Below are 15,552 nucleotides of genomic sequence, written 5' to 3'. Positions count from 1 at the left end.
TATAAATATATAGTATATTAGTAAAACTATATATTATATACATAACTATATATTATATGTAATATATAGAGTGTAGATATGTACCTATATATAAAGCTCCAACATATTCCTCACCATCTAGAAGCCTACACACATGACTAGGGAAGTACACCTACCCAGGGCTGTGCACACACTCAGGAAAGACCTAAGAAAGCCCTGAGTTATCACCTCTGGCTGGCCTTGCAGCTCTGTGCAAGCAGGAAGTGAGAACTAAGATGAAGCTTTGAACTGCCTAGCTTACATCAATACATGCGTGAAGCCCCTTGGCAAAGACTAAGAGACTTATGAGTTCTAGGTATTTAAGGAAATCTCTTTCCAATCACTAGCTGACTAACTGAGCAGAGACTTCAGTGGCCACATGGCAAAAAATACAGACTTTGCAATGTTAGTTCGGAAAAAAAGTACTGCAGGCACACTTTGGAGATACCACTAGTTTGGTCCGGACCTCCACAATAAAGCAAATATCACAATAAAGCGAGTTATACAAATTTTTTGGTTTCCCAGTACACATAAAAGTTATGTTTAGACTGCACTGCAACCTATTAAATGTGCGATATCATTATCTAAAAAATTTACGTATCTTAATTTTAAAATACTTTATTGCTAACAAATGCTAAGCATTATCTGAGGCTTCAGTGTGTCATAATCTTTTTGCTGGTGGAAAGTCTTGCTTCAATATTGATAGCTGCTGACTGGTTAGGGTGTTGGTTGCTAAAGGTTGGAGTAACTGGCAATTTTTGAGAATAAGACAACGATGAAGTTTGCCACATTGATTGTCTTCCTTCCAAAAACAATTGCTCTGTAGAATCTGATACTGTTTGATAGCATTTTACCTACAGTATAACTTCTTTCAAAGATAGAATGAATCCTCTCAAAACTTGCCACTGCTTCATCAACTAAGTTTATGTAATACTCTAAATCTTTTATTGTCATTCCGATAATCTTCACAGCATCTTCACCAGGAGGAGATTCCATCTCAAAAAACCACTCTCTTTGTTCATCCATAAGAAGCAACTCCTCATCCATTAAAGGTTTATCGTGAGATTGCAGCAATTCAGTCACATATTTAGGCTTCACTTCTGGTTCTAGTTTACTCGCTATTTTTACCACATCTGCAGTTACTTCCTCCACTGAAGTCTTAAACCTCTCAAAGTCATCCATGATGGTTGGAAACAACTTCTTCTAAATTCCTATTCATGTTCATATTCATTCTTCCCATGAATCAAGACTGTTCTTAATGGCATCTAAAATGGTAAATTATTTCCAGAAGGTTTTCAATTTACTTTGCTCAGATCCAACAGAGGAATCACTATCTATGGCAGTTATAGCTTTATAAAATGTATTTCTTAAATAATAACACTTGAAAGTCAAAATTATTCCTTGATCCATGGGCTGCAGAATGAATGGTGTGTTAGCAGGCATGAAAATGACATTAATCTCATTGTACATCTCCATCAGAGCTCTTGGGTGACCAAGTGCATTGTCAATGAGTCGTAATATTTTAAAAGAATTTTTTTTTTCTGTGCAGTAGGTCTCAACAGTAGGCTTAACATATTAAGTAAACTGTGTTGTACACAAATGTGCTGTCATCCAGGCTTTGTTGTTCTATTTATAGAGAACTGGCAGAGTAGATTTAGCATAATTCTTAAGAATCTTGGATTTTCAGAAAAGTAAATGAGCACTGGCTTCAACTTAAAGTCACCTGCTGCATTAGCCCCTAATAAGAGCATCAGCCTGTCCTTTGAAGTTTTGAGGCCAGGCCTTGACTTTTCCTCTCTAACTATAAAAGTCCTAGGTGGCATCTTCTTCCAACATCAAGAAGGCTGTTTCGTCTACATTGAGCATCTGTTGTTTAGTGTAGTCGCCTTAATTTATTATCTTAGCTAAGTCTTCTGGATAACCTGCTGCAGCCTCTACATCAGCACATGCTGCTTCACCTTGCACTTTTATGTTATAGAGATGGCTTCTTTCCTTAAACCTCATGAACCAACCTCTGCTAGCTTCAAACTTTTCTTCTGCAGCTTCGTCACCTCTCTTGGCCTTTTCAGAATTGAAGAGAGCAGGGCCTTGCTCTGGAATAGGCTTTGGCTTAAAGGAGTATTGTGGCTGGTTTGATCTTCTATCTAGACCACTGAAACTTTCTTCATATCAGCAATAAGGCTGTTTTGCTTTTTTATCATTTGTGTGTTCATTAGAGTTGCACTTTAAATTTCCTTAAGAACTTTTCCTTTGCATTTACTTAGCTAACTGTTTGGCACAAGAGGCCTAGCTTTCAGCCTGTTTCAGCTTTTGACATGCCTTCTTCACTAAACTTAATCATTTCTAGCTTTTGACTTAAAGCAAGAGATGTTTGACTCTTCTTTTCACTTGAGTACTTAGAGCCATTATAGGATTATTAATTGTCTTAATTTTGATGTCGTTGTGTCTCAGAGAATAGGGAGTGCCAAGGAGAGGGCAAGAGATGAAGGAACGGCCAGTTGGTGAAGCAGTCGGCATGCACACAATAACAAGTAAATTCACTCTCTTATATGGGTGCGGTTCATGGCACCCCAAAACAATTACAATAGTAACATCACATATAACTGATCACAAGCCACCATAACAAAATAATAATAATGAAAATTTTGAAATATTGTGAGAATCACCAAAATGTGACACAGAGACAGGATATGAGCAATTGCAAATTGGAAAAATGGTGCCAATAGACTTATTCATTGCAGGGTGGCCACAAACCTTCAATTTGTGAAACAAAACAAAACAAAAAACAAACCAAAAAAACCATCTGTGAAGTACAATAAAACAAAGTGCAAAAAACAAGACATGCCCATACGTCTTGATTTGCCCAAATAACACTCTATGACTCCTAGCCATAAAACAGACAAGGACCTTGTTCTACCACCCATATTTCTCTCTTCCTCCCACTTATTTTTTGTTATTATATCATTTCATGGCATATATGTTTAACATTCTGGTTTGTCACTTCACTCACCACTTTTATTTTAAAATAAAAATTTCAAAAATTTTCCAGTCCTGTGTTAATTTGCTAAAGTGGATTCTCTAGGAGTTTTCTCAATAAGGACCCATAGGAAAAATATTTCCCGAATTTTTCCTATTCAAAAGTACTTGTTTTTGTTATTTATATCTGTGAAATAATTTTCTCACTCATTATTTCTAGAAGTATTTCGTAGGTTTTTTTCCACCTTCCTGTGGCATTAAATCTTGCTGTGGAAAATTCTAGAGCCAATAAGATCCCTCTCCCTTGAAAATATGACTTGATCTTTTTACCTAGTCTTTCTCTTCTATTTTTTTTTTTAGTCTTTAAAGTTCAGTAAATTTGCTAGACTATATCTCAGGGTTGACTAGAGTCAGTTTCCTTTTGTACAAGGTGAAAATATATTTACTTATGTATGTGTATTCAATTATTGTTATAATTTCAAAAGCATTTTTCTTAAATTTATCTTCACGTATTTCTTCTATTATTTTGATTTTCTTCTTTAAGAACTCTACTGAATTGTTCATTGTCTTTTTGATTATTTTCCTCTCTAACCTTTCTTAATTGTTCTGAAACTTCCTCGTTTCCTTTTCTACTTTCTATAATCTATGTCCTTCACTCTAATTTATGAAACATCTAGTCTCCTTTATTCTCCTTCTAAATTTGTCTTCATTTTCCCGATAGATCTTTTCTTGTATGTATTTCTTAAATTCTGGCTATTATAAACATGGATTAGAGCTTTAGCTTTCCAAAGCAAGCCTCTGAATTCCAGGGTGTATAATTTTCTGGTGATGTCTAAAATCTACCGTTCCCTCACCTCCTGGACATTCCCTCTCTTTTGCTGTCACCTTCTGCCTGATTTCAGCTGCTTTTTACATTTTCCTTATTGTGAATGAGAAAACCTCATGTAACTACGGAAAAGCATACTGTAAATGGCTGGTGCTGTGTAAATCTAGGTTATTTTGTTGCTATTATTGTTTTCAGTGTGGTGACAACCAAGATGGTACGTTGGTAGCTGGGGATTTATCCCCACAAAAGTTGAATGAAGACCTAAAAATAAAATAATCGAAGGTTACTGACATATAAAGCTTGTAAATCTTTATTTATAATTCTAAATGATTCTTTTCTGTTTGAAGGAGAAAAGAAAAGATATACATGTAAAATAAAGAGTCTCCACAAAGGTAAGAATAAATGTGAGGATTCATACCTGTGAACTTACTGTACGCTTGATCTTCCTGCCACACCCTGTCTTTGCCACGGCTCCCAAATCTCCTGTGGGCATCATAAGTAATGGGTTATTTAGAATATAAACTGAGTCATCGTAACAAAGATATCCCAAAATACAGTGGCTTAAATCACATAATTTGTTTCTCTTTCATCAGAGAGTCCAGATGTGATAGCTGGGCACGGCCAAGCTCTTCTCTCATCCACGCTTCTTCTCTATCTCCAGTCAGTATCTATTGCTTTAGGCTAATTCAAGTTTGGGGAGGAAGGAGAGAAGGAAGTGGTAAGGTGCAGATACGGTCATCTTATAATAGATCCCCCCCCTCCCCGCAGATATGGTGAATGCATGAGCTACATTTGTGGGTTCTTCAGAGACTCCCTCTTTAGAGAGTATCTTTCAACTGAAGTTCCCTTAATACAAGGACTCCAGCTGACTGCTTACCACTTCCCTCTTAGTCTCCCAGCCCCAAAGAGGTCTACATCTCATTCATCTAAATGGTCCTCCTGGAAAGACTATCTCTTAAGAAGAACTAATGCGCTCCTGCCTTCTCCAGACAGGCCCATGAGAATCATGCCTCTTCACAGCGTTACTGTCAGTGAGCATGTAGCTGGCTCCCAAAATAGTCATCCTCTGTAGACTTTCCAGGCTTGAGATTTTAAATGTTTCTGCCTCCTATAAACTCCTGGAGACACAGATTAATTACCTGAAGCTGAAGCCTTCTCACTTGCCTTGAAGGATAAGGGAGCACCTTACACAACTTCTATAGAAAATCTGTGGTACCAACAGTATTTGAACAGGGGACCCATGAACAGTTATTCTATTTCTTATGTGGTATTTGAGCAAGAAAAGTCCAGTAGTTCTGCATTGTTAGTAGGTCTTAAACCCCAAATCTCCCAGGAAGGAGAGCTCTGGTAAGTTGAGCTAGACTGCTGCTTTTATACCTTTAATTCATATGGCCTCAACAGGTTTAATTAAAAGTGAATCCAACAATAACAGAGAAAGACATAGAGGGACATAAAAAGAGAATGTGTCTGTCTAAGATGTCTATCACTGAACAAGCCCAAATTGAAGTTCCCCTGCAGAACTGGAGAGAGAGAGAGAGAGAGAGAGAGAGAGAGAGAATCACAGTTACCAAATGGTTTCCGACATCTCCTAGCATAATTATCAAGAGAATAAGAAGAGCAAAGATTGAAGAGAAAGAGAGAGAGAGAGAGAGAGAGAGAGAGAGAGAGAGAGAGAGAGAGAGAGAGATGGAGAGAGAGAGATGGAGAGGAATGGAAGAGTGAGCACTTCATGGTTCTGCCTTAGAGAGCAACATGTATGAACATAGCACTCAGGAGATCTACGTGTATACGCCTCATTGTTCTTCCACCCACACCTTATTGCCTGCTGAATCTGAGAGCATATTCACCTGAGATAGGGTTTCAACCAACTCTTCTTTGACATTTCCAACTCTGAGGCTTTCTAAGACTTGAAATTCTCCTTTTTCTCCAACTGAGGAATATTTACCCTATTGTACTTTCTTCTTTTTAACCTTTCAACTTTTATTTCTACAAATATCCCTTAGGTAATATATTCTTGGTTATTTTCTTAGACCCTAATTTTTAGTCCAAATTCATGTGGTAACTTTCACTATATTTTCAGCCCAAAAGCCTTCATTTAGGGCTGCCATTGATTTTTGCCTCTCAACCAAAGAAATCTGCATTGCTATACTTAATTTTTTAAATTTCTGGATGTTTCAGTTTCTTCATTGGTAATGGGGATAGTAAAAGTCTCTATCTCATAAATAGATTAGTAGATGTAAGGGTCTTGCATTTGTGTCTAGCACATAATAAGCACTTAACAACTCAGAGTGTTCCTTCAGATACAAATGAAACTCTGTCTTAAATTTTTTTTATTAATGTGGGTGTAAATGAATTAGGATTAATGTGAGGGCAAAGAAATCTAGGATGAACCCAGGTTAGACATCTAAGGCTTGGTAAGTACAGGCTATAGGTTATATATTTTTCTTTATGTGTTAAGGTCTTGAAAAGTTATAGTAAAATGGAAGTTTTAAAAAGCAATATCATATAGAATTCAACTTTTCACAGCATTTGTTTTTCTGTTTTCTCAGTGAAAAAGAAACGCAGACATGGAATTCAAACTTTGAATAACAGACTCCCACATAAAAGAGGCAAACCAAGAGGTAAAATCTTAAAAGTCAGATGCATTTTCAGTAACTAAACATCTAAATTCTCATGCTTTGTTCTTTGCTTTTAGTAACAAAGCTATTTAGCTATTTGTTTTATGTAACTGTACTAACTGTTGAGAAATATATCAGATTTAATAAATTTCCAAGACACATCAGGGATTGAAAGTTGATAATTCCACAAACAAGTAATTTGGTGATGAATCTACAACCAGAACCTGGGGCCGAGGGGTTATTGCAGTGATGTCTCTGCTGAACTGGTAACTTTCCAGGCTGAAAATATAGTTGATCCTCGAACAACAAAGATTTGAACTACATGTGTCCACCTATACACAGAATTTTTCCAATAAATACAGTTGGCCCTTCCTATCCACCTGAGTGATTTTCGGGTTTCACATATAAGAATTCAACCATCTGTGATCGAAACAGTATTCTCATATTCTCAACCACAGATTCCCAAATGCAGATCAAAATTACTGTTTCTTATTTGAGGTTGGTTGAATCTGCATGTGCAAAGGGCCAACTGTAGAGTCAAATGTTATACCCAGATTTTTGACTGCATGGAGGGTGGTCTCCCTCTAACCCCTGCATTGCTTAAGGGCCATCTGTAGTAAACCATAAAACACTGTGCAACTCACAAGTGACATAGTCGTCCTTCTTCATGTCCCACTACCTTGAGGCTATCGCATGGGCTCGGGTCTGGTGCTTCACCTCTTCTGTTTCAGTTTATGCATATGTAAAGTAAAATAAAGTGAGATAAATAATAACAAACAGTAATAATAATAAATAGACCGACTGCCCTCCAAGGCCCGTCCCAGCCTCATATACAGCTTTGCGTCTTGTAGATCTCCCAGTGAACAGATTTCCCACATCTTCTGCATTCTGAACAGGGAGCTCAAGGAGTATGTTTAATTGATTCCCCAAATTTTTAATAGATTTCCAACATCACTGGCTAGAAGGGCAGGAACAGCACCTCATCATTCTGAAGTTCATTTTAAGACTTTTACATCTGTTTCTATAGAGTCAGAGTCTCAGTTTCTCTCTCCACCTCTCCACCACGCAAAGGTTCTAAGATGCAAAGCCTCCTCCCTGTGCAATTTGTAGATGACTCTAGAACTCCACCGAGCTTCCCGTTCAGCCAGGAGAAAGCTGCTGTGAAGTGAAAGAAGCAGATAAGACAGACACTGTCTCTTGTTAGGCTGTTTCATTGTGATCCTGCTTCCCACTAGGCCAGTCCCTGGCTCAAATCTATAGATCGATCTGTCAAATTATAGATAAGTTATAGTCAAAAACTCTTTCTCTGGCCATGAAACCAGGCGGTAGGAGGATTTGGCTAGAAGCTTCCTATTCCCACTAGTATAGTAGAAGCAATATATTTTACCATCTCTTAGTAGCTGCATGGTGGCCAATTCTTTGGTCACCATTGGCATCATTTTATATAAGTTTCCCTTCACTGGGTTACTTTTGGAGTCCTTGCACTATTTTCAGTACAAAAATCAACTTTCAAGTTTAGGCTTGTGGCAGCTATCTGATCGGTAGAGTCCACCATGAGGTCTTCCTTGAGACTATATATCACTAGCTTTTATCAGTTACTTTATCAAAGGAAATTTTCAATACCTTATTTATTTTCTACTTTATCTGTGCACATGAGGATAGTATTAGTCCCTATTTGATCAATTTGTTCTAAGGATGAAGATTAATAGAGGCAAAGTCTAAGGCTAGTTCCTGGCACACAATGGACACTCAACTGATGTCTAACTTTATTTTCATCTCACCCTGTTGCCTAGGAAACACATAAAGCCCTGTTTTAAATTTATTTGAAATGATCTGGAGATATTAATAAAAGAAATATAGAATGAATCTCAGTTAAGTGTCATCTTTATAACTACGTCTAGGCTAGAGTTCAGCACACTATGGCCCACAAAGCAAATCCAGCCCACTAAATGTTTTATAAATAAAGTTTTATTAGAACATAGCCACAGCCTCATCTTTTTATCTCTGTATTACCTATGAATGCTTTAGCAACACAACAGCAGAGTTGACTAATAATGTTACATAAGGTCATGGACCTTACATATTTACTACCTGGCCCTTTCCAGAGTAAAGTTTCTAACTCCTGATCTAGGGATTTGATATTTTTTATCGAAGTACTAGACCGGCTCCTGAAAAGTTTTCATTTGAATAGTGTTTTCGTAAAACACTACTACTTGCAATGCAATGTTATAAACAAGAGATATTTATGTTCGTTTGTTTTTTACCACAGGGAGAAAACCAGTCAATGCTGGGCCTTTGAAAAGAGGCAAAAAAAGAGGTAAAAATAAGTTATTAATATACTTTAAATAATTAAAGCATCTAAATTTTTATTTTATACTCTGTGTTTTGAGCGATCAATCAATTTTCTTAAATGGCTTATAGAGCCAGCAACAAACATTAGGATATTCATCTGCCTTGGTCAATTTTGACAACATGACAGGATGATGGTAACACTCACTTTGTTGATTTCAGCCAGTTGATCTGTGAGAGAGCCCACACCTCCTTGGGCCTGTGCAGGTCTCCCTTCACTACACTGATAACTTCTAAAAAGGGAAATATAAAGTGTGTGACTCATGTGCTGTTTAGCTGAATTTCTCTTTCTCACGTAGAGAGCCACAGGTTACCCAACAAGGGGGACCCAGGGTGATAGTACAGGACTTGTATCCTAATCCCTAAACTTCCTTTGATTTCGGTTTGATATTCGTTCTTTTCTTGCCTCCATTTTCTCCTCTGTAAATGGGTGGGTGGCAGACAAATCAGACTGAATGGATTTCTAGGCCCACCCCAGCCCTAACAGAACAGACTCTGAAAGGACCATGGAGAGCCCACCCTCCCCATCTCAGAGAAAAGCCTCAGTGTGTCTTTAATGAGCATCCCTCAGTGTTGGCCAGAAGGGCGTGAGCAGGCGCTCCTGCTGCTGAAGTTCATCTCAAGACTTTCAACACCTGCTTCAGCAGAATCAGAGCCCAGTGCCCCTGCCCAAAGGATGTGCAGAGGCCTCTTCCTGAGCAATTTGCAGTTTCTGCTAGAGCACCCGCCCTGAGTGTCACAGAGGAAAGCCACAGAGAAAGTTCACATGAAGGAGAAACGAAACAAAGCAGAGGGCACAAAGAGAAGACAGGCACTGCCCCTGCTGGATTGCCCCATTGCCATCCTGCTCTCTGTTCCCCGGTGGATGCCTCAAATGGGGAGACAAAACTAAAAATCGAGGGGTTTTTCTCCATCTGCATAACTTTGAAACAATAATATAATTAGAAATCTTCCTCAAAAACAGGAGGAGGAAATCACTGTGCAGTAGGGGGTTGTGGCCAACAAGCTTGGGAATACAGAGCCTTCCACACAAGGCTTTTATGTAGGGTTTCAGAGGATGGGAATGGAAGATGACATTATCTCTCTGTATCTACTCTGCCATAAGAGAAAGACCTAGAAATGTAACTACTGTGTGGGGAATTTTCCTTCAAAACCTTTTAAGTTGCAAAAGAAAGATCTCAAGATGGGTAAGGAGAAAAGAGGGCACCATTGTAGAAGAAAGATGAAATAAAAAATAATAATAATGCTTCCCTGCAGGTCCAAGAATTCCCAAAGATGAAAATATGGATTTTCAACCTCCTATACTCTCCGTGACCTGTGGTCAGGCGAAGGGGCTTTTATATAAGGATAAAATAAAACAAGGTGAGTTTCCTGGTCTTCTACACTTTCAACTGCAAACTATCCGTATGGATAAGATGTTGTTCGGGGAGGAGACACCTGTGTCAGGAGTCTCCAAGACCATCCTGGGTTTGCTGATTCACTAAGAAGACTCCCAGGACTCAGCATACAGTCAAACTCGTGGCTATGATCTATTCCATTGATACAAAGCAAAATCAGCAAAGAAAAAAGACATGTGGGGCAAAGTCCAAGGAAACCAGCTGCCAGTTTCTGAGAATCTTCTCCCAGTGGAGTCACACAGGACACATTTAATTCTCCAGCAACAAATTATAATACCACACGTGCAATGACATCTATCAGGGAAGCTGCCCTGAGCCTAGGAGTCCAGGGTTTTTACCCAGACTTAGTCACATAGGTAACCAGCAAAACCCACAATTCCACACTCCCAGAAGGAAAGCATGGGTTCAGCAAAATCCAGGTTCTTTGATGCCAGCGTAAGGCCAAGCTTGAAAGCAAACATTTCTAAAGATAGCATTTCAGGTCTGGTCTGGTAGCTCTTGTCTGCACAGCATTCCAGATAGGCTGGAGTTAAGATGGCCTTTCCACACTTTAAAAATTCATAAACATTAGCCTTCCAAGCCATCTCCCATTTTCCCCCACAGAAAAGGTCCATGTGACACCCATCCAGCACCCAGTACAAGAGCAAGGGCTTCAGTATAAGGGTGGGAAATATACACATTTGAGAAATCCAGCAGCCACTTCAAAGCCTCATTTTCTGTAACATCTGTATGGCCTGTGCTAACTGGAAGGGGCACAGAATTTAGAATCAGATTTGGATTCAAAGAGTGCCTGTTTTGTCCAGGCCAAGCAACTCTGTCTCTCTCATCCTAAACATCTTTCTCTATAAAATAGGAGTAATAATAAAACTTGCTTCGTAGTATTCCTATGAGGGAAAAAAATGGAATAACAGATACAAAATAATTTGCAAATTATAATTGTTAAAGTACAGTACGAATGTCCATCTGCCATGATTGATTCCCCCCTTCCAAAATATAGTTCTTTAGGCACCAACGAGTATCAGTGTTTGCCCTATGACTATACTGTACATGAGTAATTTAACTTTTCCCACTACATAACATTTCCATAATTACTTTCAACATAAAATAGCCATGAGTCCAAAATATGAGATACAATAGATTGCCATTAGCTGGGTGATCAACGTTGTACAAGACGAGGCAGTTGTGGCTATGGTGACAGCTGCCACATGGCCATCTGTGTGTCCTCATCTGCCCCCTCTGAAATTCAGCCTGGCTTGATCCTGGGTCTCAGAGAAGGGAAGGGAAAGAATCCTGCTCCTTATTCTTTAGAGCTATTCATTTTTTTTCTCTCCTTTGAATGTAGTGAAATGCTTTTCAGAAGTAAATGTTGGTGATAATTGTCCTTAAACTTAAAGGTCAAAGAAGAGACCACACATGGCAAGAAGTCGCCTTCTGCCTTCACCTTTCAGGCTTCTGTGGGGCCCCTGACAGGGAGCTCAGCTCTCCTGTGTTGCCAATTCTGAGCCCCAAGTGGGTGGCCCAGAACCACAGGCTAGGAGGCCAAGTTCTAGGGCGTTCATGGTTGGGGGCACTCCCTGGCGACAAACGGAGTTCAGCTTATCTTGGTCTCACAGGGATCTCACAGAAGTGTATAAGGATGGAGAATGGAACTCTGGTCACCCTCAAGGAGTTTGAAATTGAAGGAAAACACGAGAAATCCAAGAACTGGAGGCTGAGTGTGCGCTGTGGTGGATGGCCCCTGAAGCACCTGATTGAGGTACGCCAATGACAAAGGGCTTAAATCAAGGATATGGTGTCACGACTCACCAACTCTAAACTTTAGCAGCATTTCCTAGTGTCCAGAAAACCATCATGACCTTCCTTGCTCTGGTCACAATGAATATGTTATTACTGACATACCACTTGGCTGGCTTTTATAACAGCTTAATCCTCTAAGTGTATGAACTCCTAACCTTTGAAGGTAGGACAGGAAATTGTGACCTTGACTGTGCCACTAATAGTTGCCACTGTGTAATCCGTTCACAAGAAAGTAATTTAAATGGGGCAGGGAGAAAGATCTTAGGCTTCGGGGACTGATATATAAAGTGGCATACATCAGTATGGGTGTTCCCTGGATTACAGAATATTACAACATTATTTCTTTTGAGAGCCATCTAAAATTCATCTTTGAAAGAGAATATAAAGAAATTGCATTTTAAAATATCTCTCCTTTGGGCCTCATATCAGCCCCCTGGTGTGGACAAATTGGGCTGGGTCTTTGTTGCAGACTTTTTATCACACCTGTGCCCTCTGACTTTTTATCCCACACCCCAGATGGCCCTTCCTTGCGCCATTCTAATGATAAAGAAAAGCTCTTTGCTCAGCAAATATCTATTGAGATACATCTAAAGCCACAGGGACTGTAAGGTATGAGCTCCAGTCCCTAACCAGGAAGAAGGCTGCACATTCATAACCACAGGACTGCACACCAAGAGGCACCGGCAGGAAGAGATGCAGGGCCCCAGGGCAGGGGAGGTTATTTCTGACTTTGAGGCTGAGGACAGTTTCATAGAAAAGTCTGCACTGAGCCGGGTGTCAAAAGAATAGTTCTGAGAGGCAAAATTGTAAGAATAACACATTTTACATAAGAAAGATGGCATGACAATCCTCCCCACAATTTATCAAGAAGTGTGCGTAATGAGGTTGGCTACTTGGGCTGGGGTTACCTTAGAGGCCTTGAGGCCAAAGGAAGGAGAATGAACCCTTCCTTTAATCACAGGGGAGGTCATGGGAGGTTTGAGTTAGGGATTGACATAGTGGAAATAGTGCTTTATAAGTATTTTTCTGATCAGAGAACACAATATGTGGAGTCCTTGAAGCCATGAGAACCATAAAAGACCTTCACTGCCTTTCTGCCTGATACACCCCCATTCAACCTGCAAGGCCAAGCTCAAACAGCACATTCTCTGAAGTCCTTTAAACTCTCTGTCTTTGTTTCTGTTGGCTGCTGTAACAACTTTCCACAACTAGGGCTTAAAACAATACAAAGCTGTTACCTTACAGTTCTGGAGGCCAGGAGTCTGAAATCCATTTCACTGGTCTCAGGTCCAGGCATCAGCAGGGAGCACTCCAGAGACCATCTGCCCCTAGCCTTCTTCTGCTCCTGAATGCCGCCTGCATCCCTCGGCTCATGGCTTCTTGCTCATATCACTACAACCTCTTGTTCTGCCACCACATCGCCTACTGCTCAGTCTGATCCCCCTGCCTCCCTCTTAAAAGGACCCTGGCGATTACATTCGCCCCACACAAATAAGCGGAATAATCTTCCCATTTCGAGATCCTTAATTTAATTACCTCTGTAAAGTTCCTTTTACCATGTAAATTAACATCTCCACAGGTCTGGGCATTAGGACGTGAACATCTCTGGGAGCCATTATTCAGCCTATCAAACTCACCCATCTCTGGAATCCAAAATACTCTGTGAGAGCAATGTTCACACTTTATTGCCCCTTACCCATTCCTTGCTAGCTTTTCCCACTGGTCTTCCCAACAGCCTGTATGCCTTTGTGTGCCCAAGGCCTGGTGGGGCCTGACAGTGCAGTAGCTGTAATATATGAAATATAAAGACGCAAGGTAGAGGGGCACTGGAAGCAATAAAAAGGAAGTGATGGGTGAAGAAGAGGTTGTAAAGAAAAACTTGGCAAAACTTATAAGGAGAGCAAGAGAGGATGCAGTTTTTAAAGCTGACTTTTAAACTAAGTCTGGATAACACAGAGCAGCATGTTACAGATTTGAAGAGAAAGGTTATTGTCCATGAAATCACCTTGAATGTGTGTTGTTGATGATGGGACATATCTGGAAGGCGGTTGGAAAGACCAAGCTTAAAAAAGTAGAAAAAGTACCAAAATACAAAGTAGAAACAAAGACCCATCATAATATTAATCTCGTTTCTCTTTCAGAATGGATTTCTACCAGACCCACCAAGAACAAGAAAAAAGGTAATTATCAGATGACCTTCTGCCTCATCTATATGGTTTATCTATCATATTGTTGATTTTTCATCTCTCTGGCCTTATTTGATAGTTTCTAAATTAACCAATTCTAATAAAACTTGATTTTATGTCATGGAGCTTTTTTACTTGCTGCTTTCAAGCATTGACATGTATGAGGCCAGGACATCTTTGAGTATTAAAACATTTGAGATAGAGATGAGAATAATCCTTTAAAATAGATAATAAGACAGAACTGACCTTGTATGCTTGTTTTAGAAGATTAGAATGCCATACTGTCTTAAAATAAAACATAAAAGATGGGGCTGGACTTGCGTAAGCATGATTTTGAAAGGCACAAAACAATACATTTAATGACGATTGCCTTTGCAACATTGTTTTATCATTGGTTTTTCTGGGTTCCAGCTTTAATGAAATAAGAATAGAGCAAAAGTGTCCCCATAAAAACATCCCATGGTCCCTCTAGCTGACCCAATGTAGAAGAGAATCTCCTTTAGAATGGATGTATACCTATGCCACAGCAAACGACCGAAATTACATTCTCACCCCTTCTCTTATATCTTTCCCTCTCTCACATGCACGCAGAGGAAGTCCTTCTCCAAGAGACCCTTCTTCAAGGGAAATTTTATTTCCTTTATGGGATGACACCTAGCGAATAGAGTGATTGGGAGGCAGGTGTGCCCGGTAGGAGAGGCTGCTGACTCGGAAAATCTTCTCTTTGTGGAAAGGCCCTTTGGCCTTGCAGACCTCAGTTCCATCTACAAAGATGAATTCTCTCTTTCCTTTAAAGTAGGATGTGGAGTTCACAGAGCACTAGTTTCCATGTTGTGAGAATTCCAGGGAAGGCCATGAGACAGTTGGTGCCTTACGTAGTTTCTCTGAGGCTGGGTGTGAGAGCGAACCTGTGAGACAAAGAGAGCTGGTGGAAGAGCTTCCGCTTTCCTAGCCTCTGACAGAGGTGACCTTGACCCTCTCTGCCATGCCAGAAAGTCTCAGTCTTCATAAAGATGGTTTCTGGGGCTGTCTGATCCCTCAACTTTCTGCTAGAAATTCAGTATAGATTCTGCATCCACTGGGTTTTCTGGAGAAAGAGACATTATTCGATCTGTTTAAGACCGAATATCTCTACCCTGTCCTAGGAAGTCAGTCTGGGTTAATCAGCTGAGTTGGTCATCTCCCAGCCCTTCATCACAGGCATCGTTTCTTGGTTCCCTCTGGACCCAGTGCTGCACCTCTTTTTCTGGACAGCTCGTAAGGTGTGACCACCTCACTTCTCAGATGGGGGTCCCCTGAGGGTCTCTTCCTTCTCCAACCCCTTAGCTTCTGTCACTTGCGTCACTCTCAGCGCCAGATGTCAAGTGGTGCTTTTGGCAGCTTTC

General features: G+C 40.0%; 1 protein-coding gene across 9 annotated transcripts in view; it reads left to right on the top strand.

Moving 5' to 3' along the window:
* Positions 1-15,552, top strand: part of SP100 (SP100 nuclear antigen) — a 68,809-nt gene that overhangs the window by 44,154 nt on the left and 9,103 nt on the right. For 8 of the 9 annotated variants that reach the window (XR_003044683.1, XR_003044682.1, XM_025043223.1 and 5 more), the window contains 6 exons: positions 4,168-4,212; positions 6,370-6,441; positions 8,708-8,755; positions 10,045-10,149; positions 11,798-11,940; positions 14,123-14,161. Coding sequence is in view for 7 of the 9 variants with exons in the window: in XM_025043223.1 (XP_024898991.1) it covers positions 4,168-4,212; positions 6,370-6,441; positions 8,708-8,755; positions 10,045-10,149; positions 11,798-11,940; positions 14,123-14,161 (452 nt within the window). In the remaining 2 variants the exon portion in view is untranslated. Of the gene's footprint in view, positions 1-4,167; positions 4,213-6,369; positions 6,442-8,707; positions 8,756-10,044; positions 10,150-11,797; positions 11,941-14,122; positions 14,289-15,552 lie in introns of those variants that run through there. The other variant, XM_025043225.1, reaches the window with a different exon arrangement.

Source organism: Pteropus alecto, unplaced genomic scaffold (assembly GCF_000325575.1).
Source record: "Pteropus alecto unplaced genomic scaffold, ASM32557v1 scaffold110, whole genome shotgun sequence".
In the NCBI taxonomy this organism is placed as follows: Eukaryota; Metazoa; Chordata; class Mammalia; order Chiroptera; family Pteropodidae; genus Pteropus; species Pteropus alecto.
This window is presented reverse-complemented; position numbering and strand designations above follow the sequence as displayed.